At 43.1% G+C, this 19,694-nt stretch overlaps 1 protein-coding gene across 1 annotated transcript; it reads right to left on the minus strand.

Annotated features, from left to right (window-relative positions):
- Positions 1 to 5,437: 5,437 nt before the first annotated feature.
- Positions 5,438 to 10,171, minus strand: LOC117560064 (uncharacterized protein DDB_G0271670-like; the record flags this gene model as incomplete). The annotated part of the gene is made up of 3 exons (XM_034236819.1): positions 10,146 to 10,171; positions 9,178 to 9,442; positions 5,438 to 5,491 (listed from the first exon to the last, which is right to left on the minus strand). Coding segments are annotated over exons 1-3 (345 nt in total), but the record flags the coding sequence as incomplete, so codon positions are not given.
- Positions 10,172 to 19,694: the final 9,523 nt, after the last annotated feature.

Here is a 19,694-nt window from a genome sequence, read left to right on the forward strand (position 1 = left end):
CTGAACCATGACTCGGCACATTTCACTCATTTACGTTTTCTCTTTCAGCTCGTGTGTGTTCTTATTTACAGAACACACACACACACACACACACACACACACACACACACACACACACACACACACACACACACACACACACACACACACACACACACACACGTGTGTTCTTATTTACAGAACACACACGTGTGTGTTCTTATTTACAGAACACACACGTGTGTGAGGTGTCATGACTCAGCACTTATTTGTTGACGTTTTCTGATGGTCGCTGTTAAACTAATGATAGTGTGTCTCTAGCTGTGTGTGTGTGTGTGTGTGTGTGTGTGTCTATGTGTGTGTGTGTGTGTCTGTGTGTGTGTCTGTGGCTGTGTGTGTGTGTAGGTGTGTGTATCTCTGTGTGTGTGTCTGTGTGTGTATGTGTGTGTGTGTGTGTGTAAGTGTGTGTAGGTGTGTGTGTGTCTCTCTGTGTGTGTGTGTGTGTCTGTATGTGTGTGTGTAAGTGTGTGTAATGTGTGTGTGTGTAAGTTTGTGTGTGTGTGTGTGTGTGTGTAACATGTAAAGTAATGCTATTATTCTCATAATTAATCCCTCAGAGAATCTTCTAATACATTTTTGTGATTTTCTGCTGCAACAGTTTTACAGTTTGAGGCTAAACACATTCATTGTTTTTATTTTGACTATTTATTATTATCATCATAGATACAGTCAAACCTCCGAGGGACTCCGAGGCGCTCCGAGGGGCTCAGAGGGGCTCAGAGGGGCTCAGAGGCGCTCCGAGGCGCTCCGGGGGGCTCAGAGGGGCTCCGAGGCGCTCCGAGGGGCTCAGAGGGGCTCAGAGGGGCTCAGAGGCGCTCCGAGGCGCTCCGGGGGGCTCAGAGGGGCTCCGAGGCGCTCCGGGGGGCTCAGAGGCGCTCCGGGGAGCTCAGAGGCGCTCCGGGGCGCTCCGGGGGGCTCAGAGGGGCTCCGAGGCGCTCCGGGGGGCTCCGGGGCGCTCCGGGGGGCTCCGAGGGGCTCAGAGGCGCTCAGAGGCGCTCCGAGGGGCTCCGAGGCGCTCCGGGGGGCTCAGAGGCGCTCCGAGGGGCTCAGAGGCGCTCCGAGGCGCTCCGGGGGGCTCAGAGGGGCTCAGAGGCGCTCCGGGGCGCTCCGGGGGGCTCAGAGGGGCTCCGAGGGGCTCAGAGGGGCTCAGAGGCGCTCCGAGGGGCTCCGGGGCGCTCCGGGGGGCTCAGGGGCGCTCCGAGGGGCTCAGAGGCGCTCCGAGGCGCTCCGGGGGGCTCAGAGGGGCTCAGAGGCGCTCCGGGGGGCTCAGAGGGGCCCCCGGGGCGCTCCGGGGCGCTCCGGGGGGCTCAGAGGGGCTCAGAGGGGCTCAGAGGGGGACTCAGAGGGGCTCAGAGGCGCTCCGGGGGGCTCCGGGGGGCTCAGAGGGGCTCAGAGGCGCTCCGGGGGGCTCCGGGGCGCTCCGGGGGGCTCAGAGGGGCTCCGAGGCGCTCCGGGGGGCTCCGGGGCGCTCCGGGGGGCTCAGAGGGGCTCCGAGGCGCTCCGAGGGGCTCATAGGCGCTCCGAGGGGCTCATAGGCGCTCCGAGGGGCTCAGAGGGGCTCAGAGGGGCTCAGAGGGGCTCAGAGGCGCTCCGGGGCGCTCAGAGGGGCTCAGAGGCGCTCCGAGGCGCTCCGAGGGGCTCATAGGCGCTCCGAGGGGCTCCGGGGGGCTCAGAGGGGCTCAGAGGCGCTCCGGGGGGCTCCGGGGGGCTCAGAGGGGCTCAGAGGCGCTCCGGGGCGCTCAGAGGGGCTCCGAGGCGCTCCGGGGCGCTCAGAGGGGCTCCGAGGCGCTCCGAGGCGCTCCGGGGGGCTCCGGGGCGCTCCGGGGGGCTCCGAGGGGCTCAGAGGCGCTCCGGGGGGCTCAGAGGCGCTCCGAGGCACTCCGAGGGGCTCAGAGGCGCTCCGGGGGGCTCAGAGGGGCTCCGAGGCGCTCCGAGGGGCTCAGAGGGGCTCAGAGGCGCTCCGGGGGGCTCCGGGGGGCTCAGAGGGGCTCAGAGGCGCTCCGAGGGGCTCCGGGGGGCGAAGCAACACTTACTTCACGAGTCAATACAAAAGAGAAACAGAGGTCGTTAGAAAGCTTTAATCTGAGTGAGGACTAATGGACTGTCGGGGAGTCACGATAAGGACCAGATTTACAAACTCAAATGTAGAACAACATACAAACATTAAATATATACAAATTATAATGTGATGAGCAATAAAAATATAAAAGTTAAAATTAATTAAAATATATTATTAGGTACAATTATTGGGGTTTTGATTGAGCCTGATGTAAACCTGATATGTGTTTGCAGACATGCTCGTGCAGATTTAAACTCTTTCACTTCTTTTTCCTCCTGATCCTCCGCCCCAGAGAGAAGAAATACATTCATCAAAGAGCTTTAAGAGCCGCCACTTTATTTAAGCTGCTCCACCTTCAAGGCTTTTTACTTTTGAATCACAAACTTTCAAGGATTCCTGGGAAGTCCCTGAGGCCGTTTTTATTATTCAAATCCTCCGTCAGATCTGTGTCCCGTCCGTTTATCCTGCAGCGCTTCTCTGAGAGGACAGAATGCGCTTGATTTGCAGATGGATTGTGACTAGAATTCATCAAAAGGACTATGAGGGGATTTCATCGTGTTGTAATGCAGAACGTGTGACTCGGGGTAAAAAGGGCAAAATAGGCATCTGAATGTTAGTGTGAGGGAAACAGCTGATAATTAAGATATCTGCCTAAAATTCATCCATCAAATAAGGAAGAGGAGTATCAGATGTTGTTCTTGATTTAAAGTAGAAGTACTCAGATATGGTACTTGAGTAAAAGTAGAAGTACTCAGATCTTGTACTTGATTTAAAGTAGAAGTACTCAGATATGGTACTTGAGTAAAAGTAGAAGTACTCAGATATGGTACTTGAGTAAAAGTAGAAGTACTCAGATCTTGTACTTGATTTAAAGTAGAAGTACTCAGATATGGTACTTGAGTAAAAGTAGAAGTACTCAGATCTTGTACTTGATTTAAAGTAGAAGTACTCAGATATGGTACTTGAGTAAAAGTAGAAGTACTCAGATATGGTACTTGAGTAAAAGTAGAAGTACTCAGATCTTGTACTTGATTTAAAGTAGAAGTACTCAGATATGGTACTTGAGTAAAAGTAGAAGTACTCAGATCTTGTACTTGATTTAAAGTAGAAGTACTCAGATATGGTACTTGAGTAAAAGTAGAAGTACTCAGATATGGTACTTGAGTAAAAGTAGAAGTACTCAGATCTTGTACTTGATTTAAAGTAGAAGTACTCAGATATGGTACTTGAGTAAAAGTAGAAGTACTCAGATCTTGTACTTGATTTAAAGTAGAAGTACTCAGATATGGTACTTGAGTAAAAGTAGAAGTACTCAGATCTTGTACTTGATTTAAAGTAGAAGTACTACTGCTGCTACCCATAGTACTACTACTACTTCTACTGCAACAACAGCTACTAATACGACTAGTACTACAACATATACTACGACTACTACTACTACTACTACCACTACTACTACTACTAACACTACTACTACTTTTACTTGAGTAGATACAAGTAGAAGTACTCAGATCTGCTACTTGAGTAAAAAGTGAAGTACTCAGATGTTGTTCTTGATTTAAAGTAGAAGTACTCAGATATGGTACTTGAGTAAAAGTAGAAGTACTCAGATGTTGTTCTTGATTTAAAGTAGAAGTACTCAGATATGGTACTTGAGTAAAAGTAGAAGTACTCAGATATGGTACTTGAGTAAAAGTAGAAGTACTCAGATCTTGTACTTGATTTAAAGTAGAAGTACTCAGATATGGTACTTGAGTAAAAGTAGAAGTACTCAGATCTTGTACTTGATTTAAAGTAGAAGTACTCAGATATGGTACTTGAGTAAAAGTAGAAGTACTCAGATCTTGTACTTGATTTAAAGTAGAAGTACTACTGCTGCTACCCATAGTACTACTACTACTTCTACTGCAACAACAGCTACTAATACGACTAGTACTACAACATATACTACTACTACTACTACTACTACTACTACTACCACTACTACTACTACTAACACTACTATTACTTTTACTTGAGTAGATACAAGTAGAAGTACTCAGATCTGCTACTTGAGTAAAAAGTGAAGTACTCAGATGTTGTTCTTGATTTAAAGTAGAAATACTCAGATCTTGTACTTGATTTAAAGTAGAAGTACTACTGCTGCTTATACTACTACTGCAACAACAGCTACTAATACGACTAGTACTACAACTTATACTACTATTACCACTACTACTACTACTTTTACTTGAGTAGATACAAGTAGAAGTAGCCTACTCAGATCTGCTACTTGAGTAAAAAGTGAAGTACTCAGATCTTGTACTTGATTTAAAGTAGAAGTACTACTACTACTACTACCCATAGTACTACTACTACTTATACTACTACTGCAACAACAGCTACTAATACGACTAGTACTACTACTTATACTACTACCACTACTACTACTACTACAGCTAGAGATGTCCCGATCCGGTCACGTGATCGGGGATCGGAGCCGATCACGTGATTTTCAAAAGATCGGAATTAGGAGAAAAAAATCGGGGATCGGGAATTTTTTGAATTTTTTGATCAAATATTTGTATTATTTTATTTAATGTTACAAAACAAAAATGACCATGTTCACGTCTTAAAGTCATCCTGAGGCCTTAGTTTTTGCTTATTTCTCTCAAATCTGGCAACAGAGTGGGCGCAGTGTCTAATAGTAGCAGCAAGCTAACGAGAGGCTACGTTCAGCTGGTGACTCGGGAGTCGGGTCAGAGAAAATGCCAGGAGTTTGGAAGTATTATAAAATTGAAAGTGAAGGCAGTGTAACAGCCAGATGCAATGCTTGCAAGGCGGAGGTTCCACTTGGTGGAAAGAACAGAGCTACGTTCAACACGACCAATCTAATACGCCACCTGAGAAACAAACACCAACAACACGGCGAGTACACAGCGGCCACTCAGGGAACGGCACTGAAACAACCGACACTTTAGAGACTTTCAAAAGGAAAGAGAAACTGCCCCAGAACAGTGAAAAGGCCAAAAAAATAACAGCAAGAGAGCTGAATCCATCGCGTTGGATGGCCAGCCGTTATCTGTTACCTTTTTTTTCTCTTAATGCATTGCATAAAGGTTGGATCGGGAAAAATCGGTATCGGCAGATTGTCAAAATCAAATGATCGGAATCGGATCGGGAGCAAAAAAAGGTGATCGGGACATCCCTAACTACAGCTTATACTTCTAATGCAACTACTGTACAGCTACTACTACTACTACTACTACTACTACTACTGCTACTACTACTACTACTACTGCTACTACTACTACTACTACTACTACTACTACTACTACTACTACTACTACTACTACTACTACTACTACTACTGCTACTACTACTACTACTACTACTACTACTACTACTACTACTACTATTACTACAACAACAACAACAACAACTACTACTACTACTTTTACTTGAGTAGATACAAGTAGAAGTACTCAGATCTGCTACTTGAGTAAAAAGTGAAGTACTCAGATGTTGTACTGGAGTAAAAGTAGAAGTACCAGAGCGTAGGAATACTCTGTTACAGTAAAAGTAGAAAAGTATTAGCATCAAAATATAGTTAAAGTAGCTAAAGTAAAAGCTGGTAGCTCCCAATCTCTCCAACTTTTTTTTACGAGGTTGCATAAATAAGAAATGTTCTGATCAAAAAACAACACATCTCTCCAGTGTGTGTTCCTTTCCTGGAGAGGTATGAGCATGATAATGAATCCCTTTATTAGTAGTGGGAAGGTGTTGCAGCAAAGGTGGCAAAGCAACCTGTTATTAAAGGCCTGCAGTAGTGAAGCTAACTTAGTGAAGTCACACAGATGTCCCTTCCTCTGAAACGTTTCCTCTCCATGTTGTATCTGTTGTTAGCAGTCGCAGCATGTCCTTGTTTCCACAGAGTCTGCTTCAGTCTGATATCTACTGCCGGCTGCCTTCATGTCAAACTTTTTTATTTATAGTCCGGGGAGTTGACCAAGCGTAAACACTTTCTCTGTCAGAACCGCTTCGGATTGATTTTTCAACTCGAGCTTTGGCTCTCACGTTCAGGTCACAATCTGCCTCTGTTCTTGTGTTTGTCTTGGAAACAATCCCACAGTTTCCCAATGAAATCAAAATGTGAAATGACAACGTGGCAGATGGTGGAGAATTAAATTAAACCCACATTAGGAAGCAATTTATTTCCCTAAGTGGAGTCATCTCAAGGTCCTTATCAAGTTTGGCCTGCTTTAAATGCTCTTTCTTATCTTTGGTTACATCTACTGTCACTTGTATAATACGATAATGAAATATACACGAAAAATCAGCAGGAAGTAAACGAAATAATTACCCCTAAACAAGTGTCTAAAAGAGACGACTCAACATCATCACACACAACATTAGCCACCTTTAGCTTAGCGGTGGTGACGTGAAGTCATGTGACCGTGCTGTAGTTCCTTTATAGCCCAACATTAGCCACTGTTAGCTTAGCGGTGGTGACGTGATGTCATGTGACCGTGCTGTAGTTCCTTTATAGCCCAACATTAGCCTCCTTTAGCTTAGCGGTGGTGACGTGAAGTCGTGTGACCGTGCTGTAGTTCCTTTATAGACCAACATTAGCCTCCTTTAGCTTAGCGGTGGTGACGTGAAGTCATGTGACCGTGCTGTAGTTCCTTTATAGCCCAACATTAGCCACATTTAGCTTAGCGGTGGTGATGTGAAGTCATGTGACCGTGCTATAGTTCCTTTATAGCCCAACATTAGCCACCTTTAGCTTAGCGGTGGTGACGTGAAGTCATGTGACCGTGCTATAGTTCCTTTATAGCCCAACATTAGCCACATTTAGCTTAGCGGTGGTGATGTGAAGTCATGTGACCGTGCTGTAGTTCCTTTATAGCCCAACATTAGCCACCTTTAGCTTAGCGGTGGTGATGTGAAGTCATGTGACCGTGCTGTAGTTCCTTTATAGCCCAACATTAGCCACCTTTAGCTTAGCGGTGGTGACGTGAAGTCATGTGACCGTGCTATAGTTCCTTTATAGCCCAACATTAGCCACATTTAGCTTAGCGGTGGTGATGTGAAGTCATGTGACCGTGCTGTAGTTCCTTTATAGCCCAACATTAGCCACCTTTAGCTTAGCGGTGGTGACGTGAAGTTATGTGACCGTGCTGTAGTTCCTTTATAGCCCAACATTAGCCACATTTAGCTTAGCGGTGGTGATGTGAAGTCATGTGACCGTGCTGTAGTTCCTTTATAGCCCAACATTAGCCACCTTTAGCTTAGCGGTGGTGACGTGAAGTCATGTGACCGTGCTGTAGTTCCTTTATAGACCAACATTAGCCTCCTTTAGCTTAGCGGTGGTGACGTGAAGTCATGTGACCGTGCTATAGTTCCTTTATAGCTCAACATTAGCCACATTTAGCTTAGCGGTGGTGACGTGAAGTCATGTGACCGTGCTGTAGTTCCTTTATAGCCCAACATTAGCCACCTTTGGCTTAGCGGTGGTGACGTATTAGAACGAAATCTAAAATGAAAATTGTAAATAAGCCATCTGTATGTCTTATATGTCTTAAATGATATGATGAATTGGAAATGGGGGACCCTGATGTAAACAAGACGAAAGTCTTTCTCTGGTCTGCATCCCCTTAACAATTGTATGTTTTGAGCTGTACTGTACTGTACCCAATATACAAGCTGTTAATACACTTTTCAATCAATCAATCAATCAAACGTGAAGTCATGTGACTGTGCTGTAGTTCCTTTATAGCCCAACATTAGCCTCCTTTAGCTTAGCGGGGGTGACGTGAAGTCATGTGACCGTGCTGTAGTTCCTTTATAGCCCAACATTAGCCACCTTTAGCTTAGCGGTGGTGACGTGTAGTCATGTGACCATGCTGTAGTTCCTTTATATCCCAACATTAGCCTCCTTTAGTTTAGCGGTGGTGATGTGAAGTCATGTGACCGTGCTGTAGTTCCTTTATATCCCAACATTAGCCACCTTTAGCTTAGCGGTGGTGACGTGTAGTCATGTGACCATGCTGTAGTTCCTTTATATCCCAACATTAGCCTCCTTTAGCTTAGCGGTGGTGATGTGAAGTCATGTGACCGTGCTGTAGTTCCTTTATAGCCCAGCATTAGCCACCTTTAGCTTAGCGGTGGTGACGTGAAGTCATGTGACTGTGCTGCAGTTCCTTTAGAGCCCAACATTAGCCTCCTTTAGCTTAGCGGTGGTGACGTGAAGTCATGTGACTGTGCTGTAGTTCCTTTATTGCCCAACATTAGCCGCCTTTAGCTTAGCGGTGGTCAGGGAGACGGGTCCAAAAAAGACATTTGAAATCCCTTCACCACCTTATAGACAAAAAAACACAACAAATATATTTAGAAAGTTGAGGTTCAACAGTATAAGAAGTCAAAGAAGTGACGACGCACACAAACTCTCCAAAAAGTCTCCTGGAGTGGAACTCTGGAGGTAATTAGGCGTAACAGCAAACGAAGAGGGCAGATAGGAAATGTGTTTTTCAGACAGCAAACTGCACCAATTACCTCAAAACAAATACCAACAGTAAATACTGAGTCGTGTTTCCTCCCGATGCTTGGGGGTGAAATCTGATTTCATTAGAGTTGTTGGTGAAATCCTCCCATCATGCATCACTGCAGAGGAAACAGACCAGGCCATTTGTGGGTTAAGAGACAATCAATCTGTGGTGATGGCCTCCCGTCAGACGAGGTCTTCTCTCCCATCATCCTCCCTAAAACTGCCCTAAAGAGGACGGATTCTGAACATCATGGAATAATCAGCATCCAGGCTGAGCATGAGTCAGCAGATATTCACTTTAGCTGCTTTCAAACCAAAGCTTCTTTATGTGAAGGAAAAGGCTCAGAGATCTGCATTTTGCTAAATACCTGGAATATAAATGTGATATCACTGGGAATGTAAGTACTTTAAACTCTGGTAATACTTTTGTTCTTTTAATTAAGTAATATTTCAATGTAAAGGAGTATTTTTACTGTGTAGTATTACTACATTTACTTCAGTAAGACCATTACATCCACAGAAACAGTTATTATTATTTGTATAACAATCCTACTTTAAGTAGACTGCTACCCATACTACAACTACAACTACTACTACGACTACTACTACTACTACTCCTACTACTACTAAGACTACTACTACAACTACAACTACTACTACGACTACTACTACTACTCCTACTACTACTAAGACTACTACGACGACTACTACTACTACGACTACTACTACTACTGCTACTACTACTACTACTACTGCTACTACGACTACTACCATTACTACTACTACTACTACTACTACTGCTACTACTACTACTACGACTACTACAACAACTACTACAACAACTAATATTTCTACTACAGCTACAGCTACTACTACTACTACTACTACTACGACTACTACTACTACTACTACTACAACAACTAATACTTCTACTACAGCTACAGCTACTACTACTTTAACTTGAGTAGAGTCTTGTACTTCTTGTACTGCCGAATGCAATCCACAGAAACAGTTATTATTGTCTTTGGTTTCTCATTGGCTTCATTTATTCCCAATCTCCCTCGTCAACATCAAGTCGATGCTGGGATCTTGTCATTTCAAACATTTCCAATCCATGAACCAACAAATGATGGTATATCTGACCCGACCTGAAGATTCTATCACATAGAGCTGAATAAAACCCCCTCAAATTCAAGCTAAGCCCAGCATCTACAGTCCTGTAGTGAACTAGATTCTGAATAACATCCGTCCTGTTTTTGTTCCACGGTCTCCGTCTCGAGTCCTGCTCTCTAATAACGTGAGTCTTTTGATCAATAGGGGTAATCCTCCTCTCAGACTGTAATCTGATGCTTCACCGGAGCAGCAAGGGCAGGACGAGCACTCTTTAAAGCCTGGGTAGCAGGGGAGGACTCTTTAAAGCCTGGGCAGCAGGGGAGGACTCTTTAAAGCCTGGGCAGCAGGGGAGGACTCTTTAAAGCTGTCAATGGTTTCTGCAGGAGTTTAAATGAAGTCTGTCCACACTGGGAAACGTGGGGGAGTCGACTCATCCCTCAGTGGACGACACGTATTGATCGGATAATGTGGCGTTGTAATTAATCGACATGGATATATGAAAGCCCCGTGGAGGATGCTTAAAAGGCTTTAATCTGCTTTTGGACTCACATAGTGTGCTAATTGGTGGAGATAAGATAGGATGAGATAGAAGTACTTTATTGATCTGAATTTAGGAAATGTTTGCGTTGCAGCATAAAAAGAAGGCATTGTACATTAGAGAAATGAAAAGACTACAAATAAACAATCCAAAATGTAAACATCGCAAATTTAAATAAAACAGCATTAAAATAGTAGAAAATATACATTTTGAAATACAAATTTACAGTAAGAAAATATAAAGCAGGATATTATAGGATGGATGACTTTATTTACAACATTGTGATTACGATCGGTGGATCTGACGACAGGTTATAATAATATTGTTTTTTCGGTTGTGTTGATGTCGATAATTCTTGGATTCTGAATCGAGGCTTTCTTTGAAGTCTAAGAACACTTTGGATGCTTTGGAGGCCATGTGAGATTCAGACATGCCAACACACTTGCCGGCGGGCGTGTCTGAAACTCGACCAACAACCAATCACATGAATCTCCCGCCCCGGACACACAAGCAGCGGTTTGATTGGCTAGAGCTCGTACTGGCAGATGATTTGATTGGCTGACGCTTCCCCTGAAGCTTCAAAAGTTGAACATTGCTCAACTTTTGAAGCGAGCAAAGCGAAGCAACGCTCCCACAATGCAGTTCGGTAAAGCGTGACGTTTAAAGTGAATGGGCAGAAGCGTTGAAGCTTCAACGCACGCCGCCGTGTGGACGGGCCGTGAGGGGTTTCCAATGGGCGCAGGTGCTTTTCAGAATAACAACATAGAGTTTAAACGGCGTGGAAACACAGCCTGGGACAGAGGGTCATGATGCTGTTTCTAAATGCAGGGACATCACTGCAGGACATCATCTACCTTTATCTCTGCAGACTACACACTACTACCCCAAGAACACGTGTTAAAGCTGCCTGCAGAGTCTCTACAGAGCTGTATGTCTGACATGTGGAAGGATCCTTCAGCTGATGAAATACGGTGTGCATTGATATCATTTACAGTATGAACATCACCCAGGCGCTCAGCTTCAAAGAGGATCGGATTTCTTCACAACATCCTGCTGTGTTTCGCCGCCAATAATCCTGTTACGCAATAGAGAGAAATCATGATTTGCTCTACTTCTCCTCCCCTTTCATTTCCTCACTTCCTTTTCATCTGCTTCTCTCCTCTACTCCCCCTTATTTGATGCAAAGGGAAACACATCACAAGGATCCTCCATATGTGACATAAAGATGTTCACTCGTTACACCTCAGATTAAGGCAGTTGTTGGTGTTTACATGTGACTGTGTTCATGCTGTGAGCCTCCGAAGGATGCTACAGCCCTGAGACGTTAATATGGTGTCTGTGCATTAGGGGTGGGCGGATCGATCCCAAAATATCGATACTTCCGATATTACGTTACGTTTCAAAATATCGATACTAGAGCCAATAGGATCGATACTTTTTTTCCCGTCTCCTCTACTCGTCAATTTCTTCAAAAAACGATGTGCAGACGAACACAAGTATATGCGCTCTTTTCTTCTCCTCTCCTCGAGGCTCGCGCAGCGCGCTCCCTGCCTGAACGCCGATTATCACGATGACTGACAGCAGCCAGCGACTCGCGAGTGCAACACACACACGTGCATGATGGCTGAGAGAAAGAGCAGCGTTGTGTGGAGCAATTTCACAACTGGCCATTAAAAGTTAGCGAACTGTGATGTGTGCAAGAAGACCGTTCGCTACTGGCCACTTTGTATTGTTATTGTTCATGTTTGCACTTTCAATTTGCAAAAGTAAAACGTTTATTTGTCTATAAAAACTGTCCTGTCTTTATTCATGAAAATGAATTCAGATGTAGTATTCATGCTTTCTGCTCGAAAATCATGTCATGCAGCTCTCCCCTATATGAAAGTACATAAGACATTTTTCATTTTAAAAAGTATCGGTATCGGCGATAATGTCCCTGAAATACTTGGTATCGGATCGAATCCAGATGTTGTGGTATCGCCCACCCCTACTACATGTGCTTTTTTTTAATGATGTGATCACATGACTCCTTCTGATGTTACTGCAGATCTGCTGTAAGCTAGCTAGCTAACGTAGCTAACCTATTCTTTCACACACAGTGACGTCACGAGCTACCCACAATGCAACACGCGCCATATAAATATATATAAATGCGCCATTTTCCTGGAGGTGCTGCTAATATCCTGGAAGTGCAAATATAAACAGCTAGCTAACTAGCCAGGTAGGTTTTTTTTCTGAATTAACGACCGAAGAAATCGCTGCATGTCTTCGGATCACATCTCTGGACTTGAGGGGTGTGCTTTAGGTCGTTACCAGCGTGAACTAGAGCTGTGTGGGTTGTTACAGACTGCCTGCAGATGTATGGAAAAACGACAGTGGCCTTCGTCGATTTTGGCTGCATCTACGTCTAATTTCTGGAAACACCAGGTGAATACCTGTTAGTGTATTCTAGAACCCTGAAGGCAGGAGAGACTGAAAAGAGTCAAGGGAAGCTTATACAAGTTAACAGCATTTAATTACACAAAAGATGCGGTGGTGTACAAAATGAAATGTGCGATTGGAGGCGCTCTCCTCATCCGACCGGTCAGTCCAGGTCAGCAGGTAGAAGGGGTCAATTCTTGGCTTGCTCTTCCTGTTGTCATCGGAGGTCTTCTCCTATTGGCCAGCGTCGTCGGGGGGCGGGTCCAATGCAATTTCTGCCTTTTTCTGTTGTTAAATTATATCATTCTGGTGTCTGTGGTTATTTAAACATTCCCTAATAAACGTTATTCAGCGGTAATAAATGAGTGCTAAACCCAGTGTGCTCAGTGGACAACATCACATGTCATTTCACCTTTGATTCACGGTTTTAAAATGCAGCATTTCGCCACATGCTAATGCTAACCGGAAGTGAATAATTTTCAGAATAAAAGTATTAAGTTAATAGTTAGTGAACTTCCGGTTTTTCAGAATAAAACTGATTTAAATTAAATAGTGTATTTAATTCAAATTACGCCATATCAACATTGATTTTAATTTCTAACAATCCCTCCTTACATACCCTTTAAGGTATGTAAATAATATTGAAATCAATTAGTTCTTCATCCGAACATTGCATGGTACATAACTCATACAAGTAAAACAAATACAAATAAGAATACATATTCATCATAAATATGAAGTTTTTCATTTGTACATAACTTCTAGCTTAAACCTTTAATGTCACTTTGTAAAATAGCAGTAATTAGCTTGGTATGGAAAACATCTAACTCCCTCCTTTCATTACATTACATTACATGTCACTTGTTAGACGCTTTTATCCAAAGCGACTTACATACTCAATACTGTGGACAATCCCCACAGGAGCAATTTGGGGTGAAGTGTCTTGCCCAGGGACACAACGACATGCTGACGGCAGTGGGGTTTTTCTTTCACATCATAAATAATCTTCTTACTGTATCTGGTGTAAAGGCACTTGTTCTTTTACAAAGTATAAGAAGGATCAAACTATCTGAAAATAGCTAAATATGACTCTTTATTTACTTTTACTGTGTCTCTGGTGTAATTTATGAATCTCTGCTGGTTCTAGTAGATATAGTTCTCCCCATCCACATTCTTGTTGGTTGTGGGACAGAGGAATAATAATTCAGAACCTGCTGATATTTGAATCTTACTACTGGGCATATGTTACAAACAAAAAACATCTTCATGGTGAACTAAATAAAATCCTTGTATCTAAATATAACAATGAACTATTCCTGTTTGTGGTAAAGACACACACTAACGTTATGTAATACAATTTCATTATGGATTCAAAAACAACTAAAGTCATGATGCTGTCAGAGTGAATGATTTCCTGAGTGTATCTGTCCTGTAAGGTACGTCATTCTCTGCTTGATTGTGTGCAGAAATCCCATCGATTGCACCTGGCAATACGGCTTCTACCTGTCTATTATCAAGCTGAATGAATACAGAATTCCAACATACTGTCATCAAATGTCTTTCTATTATGAATTTAAATTAAATGTATATCCCCATAATGAACTAAACAATAAAGTCTATGGCTTGTACTTCTAATTCTTTAACAGGCTAGTTACAATATGTTGTCTAAATTAAATTCGTTCTAATTACATTACTATGTTTTAGCTTAACTGTAATATGTTCTTTCTACATTTCAAACCTCAGTTACTCTAATGTCTGTTAAAATATTACAACATTGCCTAATTATCACAGGTCAACTTCTTCGGTATTCTATTCTGGAATTACATCTCTCACAGTAGCCCCTTGGCCACTGCTTCTGTGTTACCTGTTATAATTCAATCAATATTTAGAAACATCTCAACATTCATCAAACAGTATCTTATCCCCAGATATGGAGCAGGTTAATTATAAAACTATCATTAATGCTCAGTTAGAACATCTGGGTTGGGGCGGAAGGTTTCTGTCAATCCTTAAAAGAAACATTTAAATTGTGAATTTTACAGCCATGTTAACCTTTATACATTATACTCACACTCCCCCCTTTTTACACATGAACACATGTGTAACAAACCCCTGTAATGGGAGGGGAACAAAAACTGTCACGTAATTGGTTAGGGACATAACGAACATTATTTACAATTTGACATCCATTATCATTATTTCCACAGCGAACACTTCAGTGAAAAGGAGTGTTCCTCTCCGTCCTTCAGGCCTAAAAGAAACAGAATCTTCAGATGTTAGTTTTACATTTGCAAACCGCCAACTCATGTGAGAGGAAAATATCATCAAGTAGATTAGAAACGGGTCACATGTGCGGTTTCCCCTTTTTGTGGAATTTTTAGGAAACCTCTCGTTTCCCTTGGAGCTCCAAAATAATATGTTAGTCCAAAAACATGCTTGGTTGGTTATTGTTTTAGAATCATGCAGTTACACTGATCACATGCCGGCATTCATTCACACTCACACTGTCTGGTTGTCATGTCAGGTTTGGTCAGGTACACCCCAGAGTCAGTCATGGACAGTGCTTTTGTCACACTGTCAGTCAGGGTCATTTGGTCCCGGTCTTTTGGCCATGACTCTGCAGAGTCTTTTCGGAGGTAATTCAGCATAGCCTTTATCTACAAAAATATGTCATATGCGGAGCGCCATTCTTTATTCATTCACGATTTCAACTATGATTTTCAAGATGGTTCTAACTTTTCATTGGGACTTCTGCCTCCCACTTTTCCTGAAACTTGGTACAAAACTCACTTCCTTAGAGTACTACTACTACTGCAATTCATTTACACCTAATTAGTATTCAAATGTCTAATGATCTATTTCAGAAACTTGTGTACATAACTATTATCTTGAGTCAAAACATTACTAGGATCTGTGTCGCTCTGCATTTCATAGCTCATTATACTCATTTATCTTTAATTCTGGTCTACTTAAAAAACAATGATAAACTCTTTAGCAGTGTGTGGAACCTTGGGTGTCCGAACATGCAACAATTACTCCCTCCTTTATCAAGGATTTAAAACAGAAGTCATTTTATATTTCCATCTTAAAGCCCTCTTATGGTAATAACTATGCTACAATGGTGAAATCAATACTTTAGATTGGAATTGTATATGTGGCTTGGCACCAGCTCTCCCTTTAACATTATCCATACAAATAAAGATTTGTCCTATAGAGTGGTTCCTAAAACTATCCTTTTAATGGTGATCAATATTGTAACAAATGAGATCACTACTTTATTCACACGTGAATACAAATCTCTTAAAGAATGATTTGTTAACATGATGAAAAGATTGAAGAATATGGTTCTACTCTGTCATGTCTCCCCCTTTATCCCTCAGTGTGTTTTAGGATGATTCTCATTTTACTTTAATAGTTTCCTCTTTACTACTATTTTTTATTTATCAATTGATTAATTCATGGTTAATAAATCTTTCTGTCTTTATGAAGTTAATTCAAGTTATTTAAATGTGCGTTTTGTGAATAAGTGCGTTTATGTGTAAACTCACTCATTCCCGTTCTCCTTTTCTCCTCCCCTGGTTTTCTCAAGCCGTGACCCCGGCCTCCTCACTTCTAATCGACCATGCCAACTCCTCTGATTCTGTCTTCTCTTCAGTCCATCAGCTGTTGAATCCATCCACTGTAACTTTTTTAGGCAGCCATTGGCCCAGTCACATCTGCAGCCCCCATCATGCCACTGTTGTTGCACTGCTTTGCATTTCATCTCCTCCTTTAGAGTCTCTCTGCTGTTTTTATGGAGGGCGGATTCTGCTCTCATGTCCCACACTTTGCTCTTGTGCCAAATCTCGTGGCTCAGCTTGGAACTTCATGCCCCATCTGAGGGACTGATGAGTATCTCTCTGTATGTCAGCATGCCGTTTGTTCTGGATGCCACAGGTGGAGATAGTTCTGGCTGCAGTTCTGGATGTAGTCTTGTTGTTGTTGTTGTTGTTGTTGTTGTTTCAGCTCTGGTTCTCTGTCTGTTCGATGGAGAAGGAGGAGTCTCCTGTTGGGTTAGGTCTTTTGTCTGCTTGGAGGGTCGGGATCGTAGCCTTTCTAACTCAGAGGGGGAGTCCAGGTCCCGGTACACATTACCTATAAGAAGTCTAGCACACTGAGGTTAAATAAATCCAACCCTTTCCACTCTGTCTCTTTCTAATCATACTATCTGTCTTAGTTGTTAAATGCCATCTAAACAACATAATTAATGTCTACTAATGATATTACAAAAACTCACTTTAAAAATTGTTTCATCCATTGCTACATATTTACCCAACACAACTCTTTCATGAAACCATTTTCTCCTATAAATTGAAATACCTACATGTTTCCAGCATCACATATTCCACACACTACGAAAGAACATCTCCATATTTTCTCCAACATTTTAAATCCCACTGTTACTTAGAACAATAGTAAACCTGCAGAGCACACTAATCAGATCACAGTAATGAAATCTGACTCAAGTGTAGGCCTATGTCTACTTTCCACCATACTTATTACTTGTGCTGAACATTTATTTATATTGTCTAAATTCCTTGTCTATGATGTGCAAACAGTTTGAGTGTAAATGTGTTTTTCTCAATGTATTTACACTACAGATTCTTGAGTTTACTCATCTCCTGGTGCTGTCGTTGTAAAAAATGTTCAATTCCTTATTGTTTTGTACCAGTTTTCCAAAATCAGTTCTAACTGCCGTGCCGTTTCTGGAAAGGTGGCGGTACGGCGACACAATGTGTAAGAAGGTGCCAACATGTTCCTTTTTTAACTTTGATCCGGAGCGCATCTGCAGTGCGTTCTACAACTTCCCATGGTCCACTCCATACAGGTTGCAACAAGTTCATCTTGTGGATTTTTACATTTAGCCAATCACCTGATCCAACAGAAATATTCGTCATGGCCCTGGCATATGCTTCCGCCTCAATATTTCTGATATCTAACACTGCTTCTCCTCTGTATTGTGAGGTGCTACCTTGTGGTGGATATTGCTGAGTGGGGCAATCTCTGGCCAGATGTCTACAATCTCCACATATGAAGCAGCCATCATCCCTTCTTCCTCTTGATCGTTGCTTTCCTCTCCATTGTCCCTTTTGTTGATGCTGTATGGGAGTGTATACCTGTGCTTGCGGCTGTACTTGGGTAGGAAGATACACAGGTATTTGCTGTTGAAGATACTGTGGTGCTTGTGGCTGTACTTGCGTAGGAAGATACACAGGTATTTGCTGTTGAAGATACTGTGGTGCTTGCGGCTGTACTTGGGTAGGAAGATACACAGGTATTTGCTGTTGAAGATACTGTGGTGCTTGCGGCTGTACTTGGGTAGGAAGATACACAGGTGTCTGCTGTTGAAGATACTGTGGTGCTTGCGGCTGTACTTGGGTAGGAAGATACACAGGTATTTGCTGTTGAAGATACTGTGGTGCTTGTGGCTGTACTTGGGTAGGAAGATACACAGGTATTTGCTGTTGAAGATACTGTGGTGCTTGTGGCTGTACTTGGGTAGGAAGATACACAGGTGTCTGCTGTTGAAGATACTGTGGTGCTTGCGGCTGTACTTGGGTAGGAAGATACACAGGTATTTGCTGTTGAAGATACTGTGGTGCTTGTGGCTGTACTTGGGTAGGAAGATACACAGGTATTTGCTGTTGAATATACTGTGGTGCTTGTGGCTGTACTTGCGTAGGAAGATACACAGGTGTTTGCTGTTGAAGATACTGTGGTGCTTGTGGCTGTACTTGGGTAGGAAGATACACAGGTGTTTGCTGTTGAAGATACTGTGGTGCTTGTGGCTGTACTTGCGTAGGAAGATACACAGGTGTCTGCTGTTGAAGATACTGTGGTGCTTGCGGCTGTACTTGGGTAGGAAGATACACAGGTATTTGCTGTTGAATATACTGTGGTGCTTGTGGCTGTACTTGCGTAGGAAGATACACAGGTGTTTGCTGTTGAAGATACTGTGGTGCTTGTGGCTGTACTTGGGTAGGAAGATACACAGGTGTCTGCTGTTGAAGATACTGTGGTGCTTGTGGCTGTACTTGGGTAGGAAGATACACAGGTATTTGCTGTTGAAGATACTGTGGTGCTTGTGGCTGTACTTGCGTAGGAAGATACACAGGTGTCTGCTGTTGAAGATACTGTGGTGCTTGTGGCTGTACTTGGGTAGGAAGATACACAGGTATTTGCTGTTGAATATACTGTGGTGCTTGTGGCTGTACTTGCGTAGGAAGATACACAGGTGTCTGCTGTTGAAGATACTGTGGTGCTTGTGGCTGTACTTGGGTAGGAAGATACACAGGTATTTGCTGTTGAAGATACTGTGGTGCTTGTGGCTGTACTTGCGTAGGAAGATACACAGGTGTCTGCTGTTGAAGATACTGTGGTGCTTGTGGCTGTACTTGGGTAGGAAGATACACAGGTATTTGCTGTTGAAGATACTGTGGTGCTTGTGGCTGTACTTGCGTAGGAAGATACACAGGTGTCTGCTGAACCTTTTGTGGACATACACTTCCTCCTCCGCTTTGTTGAACTGTTGGAGGTGTCCGCCCTGCCTTCTCTGCTAGTATGGCCATCTGATTTGTCGATTTCTTGTTTTTATTAGCTTTGGCATCTTTCTCAGCTACTTGTATCTTCAAAAGTCTTAGTTTTAGTGTTTTAATTTCTTCATCATTTTCCCCCTTTGTTGCCTGGTATTTCATATCGTGGTGAATGAGATGTAGTCTCCATTCTTCAATGGGTTTAGCGTCTAATCCCACCACGTCTCCCAGGCCTGCCTGCACTGCTCGGGGAAGGGCTTTAATGACAGCGTTCTTCCACAACATTACAACAGCCGGAGAAACGTCATGCCGTTCTCCAGTGTAGTCCTCCCACACTCCTTCACATCTCTTCAAAAAGGCATGCATTTCTTCCCCCGGTTCTTTTCTCAGGCTGTTGAGGGCATGTAAACTGCGTGTTGTCGGGTA

This window comes from Gymnodraco acuticeps, unplaced genomic scaffold, assembly GCF_902827175.1.
Source record: "Gymnodraco acuticeps unplaced genomic scaffold, fGymAcu1.1, whole genome shotgun sequence".
NCBI classification, from domain to species: domain Eukaryota; kingdom Metazoa; phylum Chordata; class Actinopteri; order Perciformes; family Bathydraconidae; genus Gymnodraco; species Gymnodraco acuticeps.